Consider the following 19,127-nt stretch of genomic DNA (forward strand, 5'->3'; position numbering starts at 1 on the left):
TGAGATGGCATGTTCCTGTGAGATGGCATGTTCCTGTGAGATGGCATGTTCCTGTGAGATGGCATGTTCCTGTGAGATGGCTTGTTCCTGTGAGACGCCATGTTCCTGTGAGATGGCATGTTCCTGTGAGACGGCATGTTCCTGTGAGATGGCATGTTCCTGTGAGATGGCATGTTCCTGTGAGACGGCATGTTCCTGTGAGACGCCTTGTTCCTGTTTCATGTTCCTGTGAGACGCCTTGTTCCTGTGGCATGTTCCTGTGAGACGGCATGTTCCTGTGAGATGCCTTGTTCCTGTGGCATGTTCCTGTGAGACGGCATGTTCCTTGAAATTACGGTGTTCCTGGGGATTATCATGAACCTCAGGCTTCAAAAACATTGGTTCTACTTTCGGAACAGGAACTGAAAAGATGGAGGTGTAACAAAGTTAACTTTACCTAGCCCTGCTACATGTACATGTATGTATCAGTCAGTTTTGAAGTACATGTAGATTCCTGAACAGGACAGATAAAAGAGTCACAAACAGCAAGCGGACAAAACATTAGTGAGTTTACAAGCATGCTTAAGCTGATCATGGTTTTAACACTTGGCCAACTGACTATAAATCTCTTGGATATCTACCAGTTGTGATTATTTGATGATGTTAGGAAAATTAAAATAGAAGGAATAGACATCAGAACTTAGCAACAGCCTCCAACAAATCCAGTTCTCAAGTAACTGCCCCTTCGAGTTACAGCAGTTTAATTGCATATACTAAGTGAGAAAATGATTACACTTTTACAACCCCATATGATGTTATGACACCAAAACAGAGACAATTGTATTTTATTGAACACAAAAGGCAGCTGATGCAATTTTAATACACATGTACCTATTGTAGAATCTGCACTTATATTGCTGCACTCATCTCTTTCAGGCACCACCAAAGCTCTCATGTCCTCAACTGAAACAATTAATTATTTTATGATGATGGTCAAACTGACATGTGGGATGTTTCTTTTCTTACAAGCCTTCTGTTATAAAGATACAATACTGTATGCTAAAAATGAAAAACATTCCAAAAATAGTTTAGGACTCATAGCTAAGGAACATTAACTTTATTCTTGACCTTGGCTAAAGGTTAAACTGCAGTGTGGGAGGATGCTTGTTTAAAAGGCTTTCATATCATAAAGCTACATGCTAAATATGAAACCTATCCCTCTTTTGGTTGGTATGCAAATCTGAAACTGTTACCTGCATTTACATGTTCCTCATCAGCGCTGTAATCCTTCGTCTCACTGATATATAAATGTAGCTGTCCAATTCAAAGAGATCTGAATCTGTGCCTGAAAAAAACTATGATAAATAACTCCTTGAACTTTCAGATAAAGTCATCATATATACAGGAGCATTCAGATATGAATAACATTATTGCAAAAAGTTACATGATCCCTACATCTTTATTGACAAAGTGAAAGTGTCATCAACAACAACAAGAGCTGTCGTAGGATTGCGCGCTCAACTTTACCCAGTGATGCCTGGAACAACTATGCAAAGTATTAAGTCGATTGAATGAAGGGTATAGGAATTATTTGTGAAGACCCTGAATTGCCCCAAAAGTTTAACCTGACGCAATGGTCCTAAGTTTAACCTACATTGTAAGTTTGAATGTCATTCACTTTCAGGGGCCATCAACTGTATTGAGGTTGATATGGTTGTGTTGAATGATCAGTTTTGGAGTTTTTATGGAAAATGCAAAAAACTTGCCCTTAAACATTTCCCGGACACTAACACTGACTAGTGTAGACTAGCTATCCTTATTTTTTAATAGTCCAGCTAAAAATTGTTTTCATTTAATTCTGAGAGCAAGTTGCTTAAATGTTAAGCTCATTAATTGCTCACGATTTATTATAAGTCATTCTTGCATAAAAGACATGTGTTTCCGGTCATGTGTACAGTGCTGGAAAAAACCCTCTTACACCTGCCATTATGGATAATGCCATTTCAATTAACCCTTTACTTCATAGATACGCAATTTTACTTATCTATCCATAGCTTCATAGATACGGATCTTAACGTTTTATCCATAGCTTCATAGATACGTAATCCTACGTATTCGTAATGTAGGGGCATTTATTTTCATACCTGATGCTTGTTTATGCGCTATAAATTCATATTCATGAAGTATAAACATCGATAAATACAATGCACTAAAAAAAACACTATGTTACTATTTAAAGAATTTCGGAAAATCGCAAAATAAGGTCACTGGTATCAAAGATGCGTAAAACGTTGACTGCGCAGGTTTGTGGGCATTCCTGTCTCGTTTTCCTCGTGGAAATTTACACAATACTGCAAGTTATAATTAACTACCAATAATACAACTATATTTTATTGATCACGCGCCTGACGTCACAGGTCATGGTTCGAAAACGTGTCAAAATGTCGGCCATGTTGGATAAACAAAAAATCATCTGGCTTGTATAAACAAAGGCCATAAATCATTATATGGGACATATGTGTCACTTCTGTTTCGCTAATCCGGTCATAAAAATGCGCATCTGCTTCTACAAATTGAAAGTAAGTACAAATGTGTTATAAAATAATGACTATCCCTATTGTTAAACTTTGACATGACCCAATTTAACATCGATCAGCTGTTGAAACACGTGTTTTCGAATACACAAGAATGCAATGTAGAGCTTATTTCTGCTCTTGTTAACTTCAATTTAAAACAACATTCCTGAATAATGTCATTTATATTTCAGTGTTTGTCTGACGAATCGGAACATTCTGGCTTCAATTAAAATGAGTTTGAGACATTGAGTACGACGTCGAGAATTCAGACCTCGGCGTCACGCACACAAGGATACGAGCAATGAGGATTTTTAAAATCAAACCCAAATGACAATACATGGACATGCAATAAACGATATAAATTTAGTAAACAATAGCATGCAGGCCTCATTTAGTAGTTGAATAATAACTTTATTTGTTCATTGTAGTGTTAAATAACCGAAAGTTATACGTACTGTGACTGTTGATCAACTTTTTTTTTCTTCTGTATCATATATAAATATACCGTGCTTCTTTGTTGTGAACTATTTTTTAATTCTGTCCATCTTTGTTTCAATTCAGGTTGCATTAAATGAATTATAAAGATATGTTGTTTATATAATATTTCGTGTTATGTTTGATAAATAAAAGTGTAATAAAAATTAATTTTCATCAAATTTGACATATTTTTCTGTTTGTTTATGAATATCATGCGGAAATAATTTAGATAACAAAATAAAATTTATATGACTGGATTGGAAATTTAATTCTCTATAAACTTTACATTGATGACTTATTGATTAAACCAAAAGAAATACTAAGAAAATAGGTTTGTAATACATTAGGGTTAAAATTCCATTGATATCAATAATCTCCTATGAAGTAGGGGTACTGATATGAACTGATAAGCCATGAACTGGCAGCCTGAAATGGCTTAGGTTTACATGAAGTAAAGGGTTAAGTGCAATCAAGACTTTTGATTAAAATTGAAACTAAATAATCATCAAAAACATGATTTTTAGAGAAACTATTTGACGAAAGAAACGATAAGTTTTTATATATGTACATCATGTTCAATTTCGTCTCATGGATTTGAAAAAAAACAACAACTCAAAGTGTCAGTAGTTATCATTTCAAGTTATCTGATAAAGAGCTAAGTGTAACCTGCTGTTTGCCAGGAAGATTCAGGCATGACAGATTTGTTTTAAATACTTATTAATATGGATGGCAACGAGTACTCGAGTACTTGATCAATCAACTGAGTACCAGAGTACCAAATCACTACTCGAGGACTTGAAAAAAATAAGTTGTTTTCTTATAAAATTCACCAAATACACAATTTACAGACGCAAGTATCAGATCTGGCGCATTTCCAAGACGACAATTTACGGCCCCTCTAATCCCCACTGTGTACACAATTGGCCCTACTAAAATAAATATATTAATTGACAGTTATTGTGAGAGTTGCAAACTGTCAACAAAGGGCCCTAATTTGCAAAGAGCACTGATCTCAATTAGCAATGTTTTGATAGCAGTACATCTCCTACACAATTGTATTGTTTACCTGTAAGAGAGTTTTCACCAAACAATGGATGTTGACAAGCGAATTAGTAACGACTGTTACAAGCACTGATTCCTGAATGGGCGTATTTTTGCAATGCTTATCACAACTGATTGGTGGATAGCTTAATTCAGGAGTTATGCATATTAATACAACAACAATATTTCAGTATCATGAAAAACTGTCATTTTTTAATATTATTTCATAGAGAACCAATTAAACAAATTTATAAATAATTTTCGTTCATTGTTATTCTGAATGTTGTTTAATATTGGGTTGTTCCCGATCATTTTGACACTTGAATATGATTCGAGTTTTACCTTCCATTTATATTGATTCAGAAGTACATATGTATGTAATCATTGTATAAAATGAATTGAAAAGGACGAATTAAAATTATCTCAACAAAGTCCATTATTCATAACTAGTTAAATCTACATAATCTGAAATAAATTGGTATCTACACCATTCATAAATTTCTGCTTTTTGTACTATTAGCCAATGAAACGTGGCGAATTTTCATTCATAAAATATCCCGAGGCAAGTTTAAGGGACTTGTTTTTACTACAAATCTGCTAGTAGATCAAGGAGTAGTATACATGCAAACTTCTTAAGCTGTAAAACTTTGTATTACATGGATTTCCTTTATCATGCCTGTTAGCAATTTGTCACTGTACCCGGTGGTAAGATTGCCTCAATTTTATTGATATTAGGGCTGTGTATCGACGGACAAAAGGCGATCCGATTCGAATCGCGATCTTTGACTTGCGATCCACGAATCGATTCACGATTTACTTGGTTATAAAGCAATACATAATTTGAAAGTAAATGAATAATAAAGGTTAACCAAAAGCTTCATTTTTGTTTAGTTTTCACTTTTTTTTGTCATCCTTTACATCAAACACGAAATATTTCCAGATTTTAGAAGAATAGGATGCTGGTTCATTTCTATATAGCGCTGGATTTGATGTTTTTGTTGACGGGGATGCCATGTTGACTGAATTGCAGACGAAAATAAATGATAGTTGTACAAGTTTCGCATTTTATTTTATTAGTGTAGATCTTCTCTTTATAACTTCTTTAATGCCCTTTGAATTTTTATTTCTTTATTTGTATTCTTTCTAAAACACTGTATTCCCATAAGACATTGACAAGAAGCATTCTCCATTCGAACACCGCACACTGAATTGAATGCTAGCTTTGTATGAATTTACTTATGGTTGCGTCAGTGTAACATATTTCGGACATTTTGGATAAACAATGCATTATAATTTTTTTTTTAAACAGCCACAATATTTGCTGGAATTGAATTAAATCATTTTTATTCTTTTATCAAATTTTGCACTTGAATCGCGATCCAGCGATCTCAGCACTGGCGAGCATTTGTGTCAATATTTTGCTTTGACTCGCGATTACTCCGGTACTCGTTACAGCCCTAATTGATATGTTATAAAAGTCTGTTATTCATGTCGGAAAATAACTCATTGAGCAAATGTTCCTTCTTAACACATACCCAACTTTAAATAAAGATTCTTGTATCTTGAATCTATTCTAAGGTATGCATTCCATTATTGCTAAATAGATTGAGTGATGCGTGGTTGGAGTGACTTAGTTTTTAAACATATATCTCGACTATGGTTATATGCAAGTAGTCCAAATAATTATATGTTGACAGTTTTTTTACGATTTTTGATACATGGCAAATCCTTCATGTACAAATTGTTTTTACCAATAGTGGGTAGTTTTTCCGATCGGGATTCTGGATTAAAGCATATTGCCTCTATACAATAACACCAATACAAGAAAAATTACAAGATAATGTTATTATATATTGTACACAAAATAAATACCCAACAAATTATTATGAGTTTGATGTGGTTTTCATTGCCTTCTGTCAAAACATAACGATATATACATAAAGCCAGGCACCTGCAAGGCTGCAGTTCAGAGTCCCCCCACCCCTGTTTTTGAACAAACCCGTTTTGAAGTATGGGATAAGAAGTATCCCATATAACACGTCTATTATTTTAGACCAATATGCAAGTAAGATCATTATCATGTTTTCCAAGTTCCAAACCGAGATATCAGCTTATCTACTTTAAAATATCATTTTTATATCTCCATCCTTTTAATACAGTACTAATAGCATAAAAGCATTAAGGGCTGACAAGGTATTTCACAGAATAGCAAAATTGTATCACATGCATTTCACTTATTTGGTATAAAACAAAACAAAAATCATGTTTACCATCCGTTTCCCATTCGCCTGGTTGTCCGCCATTTTGGATGTCGCAGTAAATAATAAAATTGAAAATATAGGTAACAAAATATCGATTTTTTTATTAGTCGGAATAATTAATTTATATTTTGGATACATACAGAAAATATACTCATTTAAATAAAACATATTGACTTTTTCATATATATAGCCGTGTAATGATTTTATTTCATATTTAGTGCGGTCCCCCTAATGCACCTTTTTGGGTCAATACTAAACTGCTGACCGATTAGCTGACCATATAAAAATAAAAGAGAGTTGCTGACCAATTGCTGACCATATAGACAAAGAAGGAAAACACATGAAAAAAAAGTTTTGATATTTAAGATTTTTCAAGACATATTATGTTAAATTTATTTTATATACTCCTTATAGTGTAAGAATAGACGGATTTTTGGTGTGTTTTTTTTTTTTTGGGGGGGGGGGGGAATTGCATTTCAATGAAATGAATTGAGTTGTTTTTTACTGGTTTGTTGAAAATATGTGAAATATATCACGGTTTTAATTACGATGTACAGTACAATTATTTGAAAGCAATATTTTTAATTGTTAATGTAGCTTTAAATGTTAGCTTCATTACCTGTGAAAAACTATCTGCACTACATCAAAGAACGATCAAAAGAATGGTGTTTGCCAAATCGCCATCGGTCATTTTAATTAAGAAATTATTTCTCTTTAATCTGTTGTATGTTCTAACTTATTTTGTGAATAATAAGTCAATCATAGGCAAACTGTTGCTAATGAGTAAAGTTTGATAAGTATATATTTTATTTTCTTGGTCAAGAACATCACTTTCATAGTCATTGCAAAATATACTCCGAAAGATTGCCGTATTTTTCATTATTTTTCTGTAATTAGTGTGATTCCATTTGTAAATTTAAATGATTTTGTCTAGTGCAGTTTTGCGTTCTCATATAGTTTTATAAAGTGAAATATTGTTTTTAGCTGGACTTTGTGTTTCCTATTAGTTTCATTATGGCTTTAATTGTTGGACATTCGCAGGCGAAATACTAAGGCAATTTAACCAAGTGTCCAGTGTTTTCATACTCTGGATTTAAAGCTCGTGATTTCCTTGATAAAAGTTTGGAATTTTATCCGTTGGTGCCTAATTAGTCGGTAAGTGAGAAAGAAGATTATATTATTTTACTCATTATGCGTATAGGATAAATCGATATTGAAAAGTTACTGACCAATTTCTTAGCTGACCAATGTAACGTATAGGGAAACTCGATAATGCAAAGTTGTTTCTATATGGTCAGTCAACTTCACGGTTCATTGCATAGTGCTGACCAATGTAACGTATAGGAAAACTTGGTATTGAAAAGTTACTGGACAATTTCTTAGCTGACCAATGTAACGTATTATAAGGAAACCCGATATTGGAAAGTTGTACTGGTTCTATATTGTCAGTCAACTTCACGGTTCACTACATAGTGCTGACCAATGTTATGTATTGGAAAACTTGGTATTGAAAATTTACTGACCAAATTCTTAGCTGAGCAATGGAACATATGAGGAAATTGGACTATGATACAATTCCTGACTAAATACTTAATAAATTAGTTATGTAAGCAATATGTCATTGACAAATATTTTACCTTTAATATTGTTATGTAGGCATTATATTATATTTATTCATATTATGTTTAATTACAAGTCCTTTTAATTCCTAGCTGACCAATGTAACTTTTAAGGACAATGGACTATGATATATTGTTATGTTTTTGACTAAATACATAATAATTTTGTTATGTAGGCATTATAGTAGACTTACTCATATTATGTGTAATTACAAGTCCTTTAATTTTTTAGGAAATAATTGTGATTCGTTGTGCATACAGCATAATGAAATGTTCACACAATATAAACAAATAAAGCATTAATGGTGAAACTAGTGTACGCTTTTAATTTATATTTATTCATTAACTCTTATGTTCCATGAAGCCCCTTAAAATCTTGTAAAGATAAGAACGCTAACACTGTGCGACTATCGAGTTGTCACGATTTGCACCAAGAGCCTCGGGGTCAATTGTTGTTTTGTCACTCTATTTCATGGTTCAGTGCATATTGATGACAAAGTAATGCATCATTCATAAGATACTGACCAATTTCTTAGCTGACCAAAATGACTATATGGTCAGTCAACTTCACGGTTCACTGCATAGTGCTGACCAATGTAACGTATAGGAAAACTTGGTATTGAAAAGTTACTGACCAATTTCTTAGCTGACCAATGTAACATATATGGAAACCCGATATTAAAAAGTTACTGACCAAATTCTTAGCTGACCAATGTAGCGTATAAGGAAACCCGATATTGGAAATGGACTATGATACATTGTTAATTTTTGACTAAATATCCAATTGTTATGTAAGCGATATGTCATTGACAAGTACTTTTACCTTTAACCCGATTTATGGCCTGATATTTGTTGATAAATGAAAAAGTAATACGAGTTACGGACTTGTATCAGACTAAGTATTATCAAATTGATTTTGTTATTATAACATTGAAACTTATAGCTGTCTTTTTAACTTATTTTATATGCCGTTAACTATTACTCAATGATAGAGAGGAGCTCTTAAATCTTAGCTGGCCAATGTAACGTATAGGAAAACTCGATATTGAAAAGTTACTGACCAATTTCTTAGCTGACCAATGTAACTCATAAGGAAACCCGATATTGAAAAGTTACTGACCAAATTCTTAGCTGACCAATGTAACGTATAGGGAAACTCGATATTGGAAAGTTACCGACCAAATTCTTAGCTGACCAATGTAACGTATAGGGAAACTCGATATTGAAAAGTTACTGACCAAATTCTTAGCTGACCAATTAACGTATAAGGAAAATGGACTATGATACATTGTTAAGTTTTTGACTAAATATTTAATAAATTTGTTATATAATAACATTGAAACTTATAGTTGTCTTTTTAACTTATTTTATATGCCGCTAACTATGACTCAATGATAGAGAGGAGTTCTTAAATATTAGCTTGACCAATGTAACGTATAGGAAAACTCGATATTGAAAAGTTACTGATCAATTTCTTAGCTGACCAATGTAACTTATAAGGAAACCCGATATCGAAAAGTTACTGACCAAATTCTTAGCTGACCAATGTAGCGTATAAGGAAACCCGATATTGGAAAGTTACTGACCAAATTCTTAGCTGACCAATGTAACGTATAGGGAAACTCGATATTGAAAAGTTACTGACCAAATTCTTAGCTGACCAATTAACGTATAAGGAAAATGGACTATGATACATTGTTAGGTTTTTCACTAAATATTTAATAAATTTGTTATATAATAACATTGAAACTTATAGTTGTCTTTTTAACTTATTTTATATGCCGCTAACTATGACTCAATGATAGAGAGGAGTTCTTAAATATTAGCTGACCAATGTAACGTATAGGAAAACTCGATATTGAAAAGTTACTGACCAATTTCTTAGCTGACCCAACGTATAGGAAAACTCGATATTGAAAAGTTACTGAAAATGGACTATGATACATTTATCATGTATTATACACATATTAGGTGACTTTTATTCAGGCAATTGCGCTTGCACTTATTCACTAGCACACTCATTCAATCAATCACTCACTATCAATCACTCACTATCAATAACTCTTTCACTCACACAATCACTCAATCACTCAATCAATCACTACTCACTAGCTCATTCACTCAAAAAAAAATAGGCCATGGTAAGAGCGCCTCCACGTGGTGTGGCCTGGATGTAGACAGTTTTATTTCTATCTTTTACTGATAAAAAGACATCTACTGTATCTGCAACGAAACGCTCTTGGAATAACAAAAAGAATATTCGTCAATTCAATTAATTATTTCATATGACATTATAACATTTAAAACACTGAAAACAAACATAACAAACAGAAAAACTTAAAAAATAAAAATCCTTCTTTGTTTATATGGTCAGCAATTCGTCAGCAAATCTCTTCTATTCCTATATGGTCAGCTAATCGGTCAGCAGTTTAGCACGACCCACATTACAGCGTAGATGGGCCTTTAAGAACGAGCATGCGCTAAGGAGGACATCAATCTACTTCCTTATTGGTTTTTATGATCAACGCCCATCAAGGTAAATACAATTTGTATTTCTTTAATTGTGTGTTTTATTCAGTTAACGGCACACCATTGCTAGCTTCTATGGGGTTTTCTTAAAAGAAATCATGTTTAAAACGTCATTAAAGGACTTCTGAATGTGGATTTCGGTCATTACATGTACTTCCGTTTTAGACAAACAAAATGTTATATTCGTTTTGGCTGCTCTTGGCTGGTTTACTGATTTATTAATATCTCGTGAACTGTCTAATTCGTAATTATAGATGGAAGTATCTGGAAAAAGGCGTGACCCTGACCTTAACAAGGGCTCCGATGACACAACTGTCTTCTGTCAGCCGTGTGAAGAGGAGGGCAAACGCTCTGTAGCCCAGGGATTCTGTCAGACCTGCCAAGAGTACATGTGTGATCCCTGTATCAAGGCCCATAAGAAATTCAAGGTGTCCAGAAACCACATTATGTTGTCCAAAGATAAGATGCCGTCCTTCTACCCGTCCACTAAGCAGTCTGACATCGGTGTAACTGAATATTGTAAAACACATCCGAATGAGATGATCAAGTTTTACTGTCCGACCCACAGCGACCTTGGTTGTGGTGACTGTGTAGTCATCGGTCATCGCACGTGCAAAGTCGACTACATTGCTGATGTGTCTAAGGATTTCACCAATGAAAGGGAATTCAGGGAGCTGGAACCATCTATTAAACGAGCGGAAGATCTTCTATCTGGGTACATAAGTAAAGTAAAGAAGCTTTTTGACGAGGTCGAACACCAGTCTAAGGATGAGATCGACAGACTGAGAAAGTTCCGTGCAGAAATCAATACCTACCTGGACCGACGCGAGAAGGAGTTGCTCGGCAATATCCAGGAAATGAAGACCAATGAAGAAAGCGCGCTGACTGAACTGAAGACTGATTGTGAGTTGGCAAAATGCGGACTTGTGGCCACTAGGACAGAACTGACTTCCGGTACCGACTCGGTGAACCAGCGGTACGTGACGGCAAGGAGAGCTCAGAAGGAACTACGGGAGATTCATAACAAGATGGAAAAGATGGCTGGTAGGATGAAGGCCCGGAAGTATCGATTTGTTGAAGACGCGGACACGATACGGCTGCTGGGATCGAAAATGGGCCTTGGAACACTGAACATGGCAGGAGAGCTTGGTAGGAATAGTATGCTTAATTATTACTATCTCCCAATAAGTTAGACTTAGTGTAGTATGTTGTGTTCTTGTTAAGAATGGTCATAAAAGGTAATTGCTAAAATTATGAAATACAGTTTCATACTTTGGTTTAATGTTTTATTACAAGCTTATTGATCTACATTAAATATCTACTGGTCAATTGGGTAAACCAGTCTAGTTTCAAGTACACTGTAAATAAACAAAAGAGGGCCTTTGAACGAACAACAACGCTCGTCTGTTTTTCCCCATTCGCTATAACTCGTTAATTATAACAGTAATTGAACTTGCTTAATACGTGCTTATTGTCTGTAGCACCATTGAGTACTAAGTTTCAGTTCGAAATACTATTTAAAAGACAATTATCACCGTTTTCATTGAAGGGATGCGTTTATATATCCAAATTTGTCCATGGGGTAAGTTTTGGACCCTTTTTATGGCTATTGAGAAAATCAATATCTTTTGTAATGTTGAATCTTTACCGCCCTTACCAAAATAGAAATACGACTGGGGACAAATTAGTATTTGCATTATATGACAGGGGACAAAATTGTTCAACCTCCAGACATGGGATTTAGCGTTTATATGCACATATTTGCACCTGAGGTAAATCTGGCCACGGTAGCAAAACTGTCCCCGAGGTAAATCTCGTCACAAAACGTGGTTTAAAATAGCAAATAGTGCTTTAGGATGGTATTAAAAATAATACTTGTTAATACTTTTAAAGATCAGCACTCATTTAACTCAATAAACAAGCATCTTGACATGCTTAAACATTTGATTGATTTAACAGAGAAGATTTTAAGTTGAATATCATACGACTACAACGTTATTACCATAGATGCATTTGACATCATTAAAAGTGTAATTTTGTTGATAAAAACTAACCTGTTGTTCACAATATATCCAATTAGTGTATGTGTGTGCGTGCCTGCGTCGGTGCGCGCGTGTGTGTGTGTGTGTGCGTGTGTGTGTGTGCGTGCGTGCGTGCGTGCGTGCGTGCGTGCCTGTGTGTGTGTGCACGGACGCACGTGCGTGGGTGCATGTGTGGGGGATGAGTGTTTGCGTGAGCGGATACGTGTGTGTGCGCGCGCGCGTGTGCGAGAGTGCTTGTGTATGTGTGTGTGCAGGTGCATGTGAGAGTGTGAGCAGGTGCGTATGAGAGTGCGTGCGGGTGAAGATGAGAGTGTGTGCGGGTGAGAGTGTGTGCGTGTGAGCGGGTGAGTGTCTGCAGGTGAGAGTTTGTCCGGGTGCAGGTGAGAGTGTGTGCGGGTGCAGGTGAGAGTGTGTGCGGGTGAGAGTGTGTGTGGTGCGGATGAGAGTGTGTGCGGGTGAGAGTGTGTGCGGGTGCAGGTGAGAGTGTGTTGGTGCGAGTGTGTGCGGTTGCGGGTAGGAATGTGTGTAGGTGCGAGTGAGAGTTTAGCGAGTGATAGTTTGTAGAGGTGCACTTGAGTTAAGAGTGTTTTTGGGTGAGAGTGTGTGCGGGTGAAGACGAGAGTGTGTGCGGTCACGGGGAAGAGTGTGTGTGGTTGCTGGTGAGAGGTTTTGGGGGTGCGGGTGAGAGTGGGTTCAGGTGAGAGTGTATGCAGGTGCGACGGTGTGCAGTAGCGAGTGCGAGTGAGATTGTGAAGGTGCGAGTGTGTGTGTGTGTGTGTGTGCGAGTGATTTTGTGTAGGTAACAGTGAGTGCATGTGCGTGAGAGTGTTTGCGGGTGACGGTGAGAGTGGGTGCGGGTGAGAGTGTGAGCGAGGGCGGATAAGAATGTTTGTGGGTGTGGGTGAGAGTTTGTCCGGTTGCGGATGAGAATGTGTGTAGGTGCGGGTGTGAATGTATGCGAATGAGAGTGTATGCAGGTGCACCTGAGAGTGTGTGCAGGTTTGAGTTAGTGTGTGGGGGGTTGAGAATGTGTGCGGGTGCGGGTGAGAGTGTGTGCGGCCACGGGGGAGAGTGTGTGCGGTTGCGGGTGAGAGTGTGTGCGGGTGCGGGTGAGAATTTGCCCTGGTATGAGTGTATGCAGATGAGAGTGTGTGCGGGTGCGAGTGAGAGTGTGAGCGGTTGCGCGTGAAAGAGTGTGCGAGTGAGAGTAGAGTGGGTGCGAGTGTGAGCGGGTGCGAGTAAGGGGATGGGCGGGTACAAGTGAGAGTTAGTGCAGGTGCGGATGAGAGTGAGTGCGGTTGCGGATGAGAGTGTGTTTGGCAGCGGGTGAGAATGTATGCAGGTGCGAGTGAGAGTGTGTGTAGGTGAGGTTGAAAGTATGTGTGGGTGAGGTTGAGAGTGTGTTCGGATGCGGGTAAGACTGTTTGCAAGTGCGAGTTCGAGTGAGAGAGTGTGCGGTGCAGGTGTTTGCGGGTGCTAGTGTGTATGCGTGCGAGCAAGAGTGCGTGCAGGTGCAAGTGAGAGTGTATGCATGTTTAATTTAGAGTGTGTGCGGGTGCGGGTGAGATTGTGTGCGGTTGCGAGTGAGAATGTGTGCAGGTGCGAGTGAGAGTTTGTGCAGATGCGAGTGAGATTTTGTGCAGGTGAGGATGAGAGTGTGTGCGGTTGCGGGTGAGAATGTGTGCAGGTGCGGGTGAGAGTTTGTGCATATGCAAATGGGATTTTGTGCGGCGAGGATGAGAGTGTGTGTGGGTGCGGGTAAAAGTATGTGCAGGTGCGATTGGGAATGTGAGCGGGTGCCGGTGAGAGTTTGTGCGGGTGCGGGTGAGAGTGTGTGCGGATGAGAGCGTGCGGGTGAGGGTTAGTGTGTGGGCAGGTGCAAGTGTATGCGGGTGCGGGTTTGAGTGTTTGTCGGAACGGATGTGAGTGTGTGCGAGTGAGAGTGTGTGCAGGTGCAAGTGATAGTGTGTGCAGGTTTGAGTAAGAGTGTATGCAGGTTTGAGTTGAGTGAGTGCGGGTGCAGGTGTGAGTGTGTGCAGGTACGGGTGAGAGTGTATGCGGATACGGGTGAGAGTGTGTTCGATGCGGCTGAGAGTTTATGCAGATGCGGGTGAGAGTGTGTGCAGGTGCACCGGTGTGCAGTAGCGAGTGTGTGCGGGTGCGATTGAGAGTGTGCGGATGCGAGTGAGAGTGTGTGCGAGTGAGAAGTGTGTGCAGGTGCGAGTGAGAATGAGTGCAACTGAGGGCTAGAACGTGTGGATGTAAGGGTTAGAGTGTGTGCGGGTGCAGGTGAGAGTTTGTGCGGGTGCAGGTTAGAGTGTGTGCGGGTGAGAGTGTGTGCAGGTGCGGTAGCATCGGTGTGCGGCTGCGAGTGTGTACGGATGCAAGTGAGATTGTGTGCGAGTGAGAGTGTGTGCGTGTGCGAGTGAGAATGTGTGCGGGTGCGATTGAGGGTGAGGGTGTGTGCGAGTGAGGTCGAGTGTGTTGGGGTAGAGAGTGTGTACAGGTGCGTTAGTGTACGAGTGAGAGTGTGTGCGGGTGCGAGCGAGAATCTGTGCGGGTGCGTGTTAGGTTGAGTGCGAGTGAGGGTGTGTGTGGGCGAGTTAGAGTGTGTGCGGGTGAAAATATGTGTAGGTGCTGATAAGGGTTTTGCGGGTTCGGTTGAGAATTTGCGCATGTTCGAGTGAGTGAAGGTTAGGGTGTGTGCGGGTGCGGTTGAGATAGTGCGTAGGTGCGAGTGAGAGTGTGCCCTGGTGAGAGTGTGTGCGGTGCAAGTGATAGTGCGTGCGGTTGCGAATGAGAGTGTGTGCGGATGCAAATGAGAGTGTGGTCGGTTACGGGTGTGTGTGTATGCAGGTGTGATTGTGCGGGTGTGTGCGGGTGCGATAGAGAATATGTACGAGTGTGTGCTGGTGCGGTTGAGTTTGCGAAGGTGCGCCTGAGAGTATGTGCAGGTGCGAGTGTGTGCGTGTGCGGGCTGGAGTGTGTGCAGGTGCCAGTTTGTTCAGGTGCGAGCGTGCGAGTGCTTGCGTCAATGCCTTTATGACGTGAAGTCCAATTATGTAAAAACAGTGTTTTAATTAGCCTGATGAATATGTATACAAGGACAACTGTACTCGATAAATTGTGTGTTTCGCTGACAATACGGCATTTATAGTGATGGGAACATTGACATGTTTTTAACACATTAATTTGATTTTAACAACTTCTTTGTCCTTTTCAATGAAAAAAAGTACTCATTTCATGTACTTTTGATCAGAAATATTTTTATTAACGCTTTATATTTAAATTCTGAGTCTGCACACGAAAATTGTTGAAGCAAACATGTTTCTAAGTCGAAACCCTCATCATAACATGTATTTAAAATTACTGTTTATTCCGTGGTGTCTGTCGTGTAAGTTTACCTTAAACAAACTGGCTATTGAAGTTGTGACTTTATACAAGTACTTACACTTACATTTATAAGATCAAAGTGACTAAAGATATACATGTAGTCCTTATTATTTTTAGTTCCAGTTCCTGACCTCGCTACTGTGACGTGGAAGGAGGCGGATATCCTGGTCAGAACATCTGAGGACCTGGGCACCTGCGGGATCACGGGCTCAGCCCTGATCTCGCCTGGTCTCTTCCTCCTGGCTGACTTCGGTAACAACTGTGTCAAACTGGTAGACATCAGCACCTGCACCGTCACGTCCCGCCTCCAGCTACCAGGCCAGCCATGGGGCGTGTGTGTGTTTCATGATGATCAGGCCGCCGTCACTATCCAGCCTGTTATTATTCAGCTGCTGTCTATAAAGGGAGGACAGTTATCGTTTGGAAAGAATATTAAAGTATCATCTGTGTGTTTTGGTATTGCGTTTAACAACAATAGATTATACGTTTCGTATACACAAACCCCGCGTGTTGAAGTGATGACATTGGATGGGCATATCATAAGTACATTCCAAACAGATGATAGAAGACAACTTTTCAAAGCACCATGTTACCTGACTGTGTCAGCTTCAACACCACCGACTCTGTACGTGTCTGACTACCGTGCCCACACCGTCCTCCAGCTGACCCTTGACGGAAAGGTCCTGCGGGAGTACCAAGATATTCGGCTCACCAATCCCGGGGCCGTGGTGAAGGTAGGGCCCGGCCAGCTGCTCGTGTGTGGATATGCCAACCACAACGTGATGCTGCTAACGGAGAGGGACGGCAAGATGGCGGAAATACTGGGAAAGAAGAACGGACTGACCAAGCCCTGCTCCGTGTCCTTCTGTCCTCACACACGTGCCATAGTTGTCGGAATGGGCAGTAATGACTCACTGAAGGTCTTTAATGCAAAGTGACACCTTTTCTTTATCAGTCGTGATTTTGCTCTCTTTGGCGGAAATTACCATGTATTCAATGCTTTTTGAGCAAGTGAATAGTAATAGCAATCATATTTAATGTTCAACATACGCTTATTTATTCGTTGTAACCGAGTTCTATCAAACTGAATGAACATTGCTAATTATATAAATCAAGAATGGAAATACTAAAATAATGTTGTATCAGTCTCAGAAGTTTTGTAATTAGTATGAAAAGCCATTGATGCTTTATGACAGTCATGTATCTAATAAATATTAAGCTTATTTTGCAGTTTTATTTTGCAAAACACTAGGATAACGAATTTGTGTAAATATTGTATTACTATTAAACACTCATTCAATTATATTTTGGTGTTTACTACTTTTGTTTTTTTATGTTATTTATATAGATCTTTGATTTTACAAAATGATCATTAACTTATATAAAAATAATTATTTAAACAGATGTATACTTTTTATGGGTTTGAAGTTAAAATAAGGTGTTTGACTTTCAGTAAAGAGAAATTTAGTAGGTTTTCATTATCATATGTTAATGAAACTCAGTCAGCATTTCAACGGTGGGCAAGTCTCAGTCAAGTTCAATTGTGAAGTGAATCATGTCAGTAATTTCAGAGTTATGCCCCTTTAACATTAAACAATAATATGTTTATATATTATGAAGGAAGTAAGTTAAGTTTTTTACTATCCAATAATGATGAAACTCGGTTACAGCATTTGTGGGCAAGTCTCCGTCAAGTTCCATCGTGGAGTTAAACATGTCAATAGATCCGGAGTTATTCCTCTATATCAATAGGAAATTGGTATTTTAAGCATCCGACAGGAAATTACTAACTTGTATTGTCCGATCATGATGGAACTTGGTGACTGTGTTTGTGGGCATTATGTCTCGGCGTAAATCGCTCCAGTAACTCTCATTGGTTATGGGCATACTGTCTTGGGGAGAATCACACCAGTAACTCTCATTGGTTATGGGCTTGCTGTCTCTGTCAGGTTCTGTTATTGGGTGAATCGCCTCAGTAGCTGATAGTCATGCCCCTTTTATAGTGAAATATAGAATAGCATAATTACTTGCAGAGACAATTACTTAATTATAAAACGATCAGTACAATAATGAACTAAGTTACAGGATTTTGGATGAATGTTCTTATTCAAATCATATATTAGAATAATTTTAAATGTGTTAAACCTTGACATGCATAAAATAGGACTACATTTTACGTTTATGCAAACCATTGCAAAGTTACTATGAAGAATATTTTAAATGGAAATTTCCGCGTGAATATTCCATAGGAATAGTACAAATGAAAAATCTCTTAAAAATGACAAACATGTCTTTAGATCTCAGTTTATCTTCTTTGGACGTTTGCCTACTGAATGTTATTGTATTGTTATTGACAATGTATGTAACCTGTCTTAATTTAGACTTATAATGAAAATAACCGTATATTCCTTACAAGGGATTCTTGGCTGTAATTACTTTCACAACAATTTTGTAGTATTGTGCGACTTGATTTCTGTATTAACCTTTAACTAATAAATGAATTTAATTTTTAGCCATCTTCTTATGGGTTTATGTATCTAAATTATTAATTTTTGAAATTTGATTATAATCTGCAACAAAACCCAACCAGCTTTCTATTATTTGCATGTATGTATTTAACATGCGGTGATAAACCTTTTTGACTGTTTCAATTTCAATGAGCTATTTACAAGTCATATATCAACTAAGTTCAACTGCATTATTTTCAAAACCTATATAATTATTATCCAGTTATGAGCCACTCTGTCACAGTGCTTGTTTGTGGGTTTCAGGTTTCGGTGAAGTTTGATCTTGGGGTTATTCGCCCTAGTTTATCCAGAGTTATGCCCCTTTTACATTAAAAATAGTAGGTGTATATATCATGCACACAGCTACTTAAGTTATAATTATTATTCAATTATGATGCAACTCAGTCACAGCATTTGTGTGCAAGTTCCAGGCAAGTTCCATCATGGAGTGAATCAATTGTCCGAGTAACTCGAGAGTTCTGCCTGTTTTTCCATTAAAAAATAAAAGTGTATATTGTGTGTATAAGTGTGTGTATATATATATATATATATATATATATATATATATATATATATATATATATATATATATATATATATATATATATATATATATGCAGTTTCGTGCACTACAAACAACATATAACATTCGAAAACTTACAATAATCAAAATTATAACAATACAATGAATGGTATATATTTG

At 37.8% G+C, this 19,127-nt stretch overlaps 1 protein-coding gene and 1 long non-coding RNA gene across 2 annotated transcripts; one reads left to right on the forward strand and one right to left on the reverse strand.

Moving 5' to 3' along the window:
- Positions 1 to 274: 274 nt before the first annotated feature.
- On the reverse strand, positions 275 to 6,374 carry LOC128213932 (uncharacterized). The gene is made up of 4 exons (XR_008257833.1): positions 6,344 to 6,374; positions 1,233 to 1,324; positions 871 to 942; positions 275 to 401 (listed from the first exon to the last, which is right to left on the reverse strand). It is a non-coding gene; the product is annotated as an uncharacterized LOC128213932 (long non-coding RNA).
- Positions 6,375 to 10,438: 4,064 nt separating this feature from the next.
- LOC128213930 (uncharacterized) lies at positions 10,439 to 18,429 on the forward strand. The gene is made up of 3 exons (XM_052920048.1): positions 10,439 to 10,489; positions 10,737 to 11,631; positions 16,035 to 18,429. The coding sequence occupies exons 2-3, from the start codon at positions 10,737 to 10,739 to the stop codon at positions 16,853 to 16,855; spliced, it is 1,716 nt and encodes a 571-aa protein (XP_052776008.1). The 5' UTR covers positions 10,439 to 10,489; the 3' UTR covers positions 16,856 to 18,429.
- The last annotated feature ends 698 nt before the right edge of the window (positions 18,430 to 19,127 follow it).

Source organism: Mya arenaria, chromosome 13 (genome assembly GCF_026914265.1).
Source record: "Mya arenaria isolate MELC-2E11 chromosome 13, ASM2691426v1".
NCBI lineage: Eukaryota > Metazoa > Mollusca > Bivalvia > Myida > Myidae > Mya > Mya arenaria.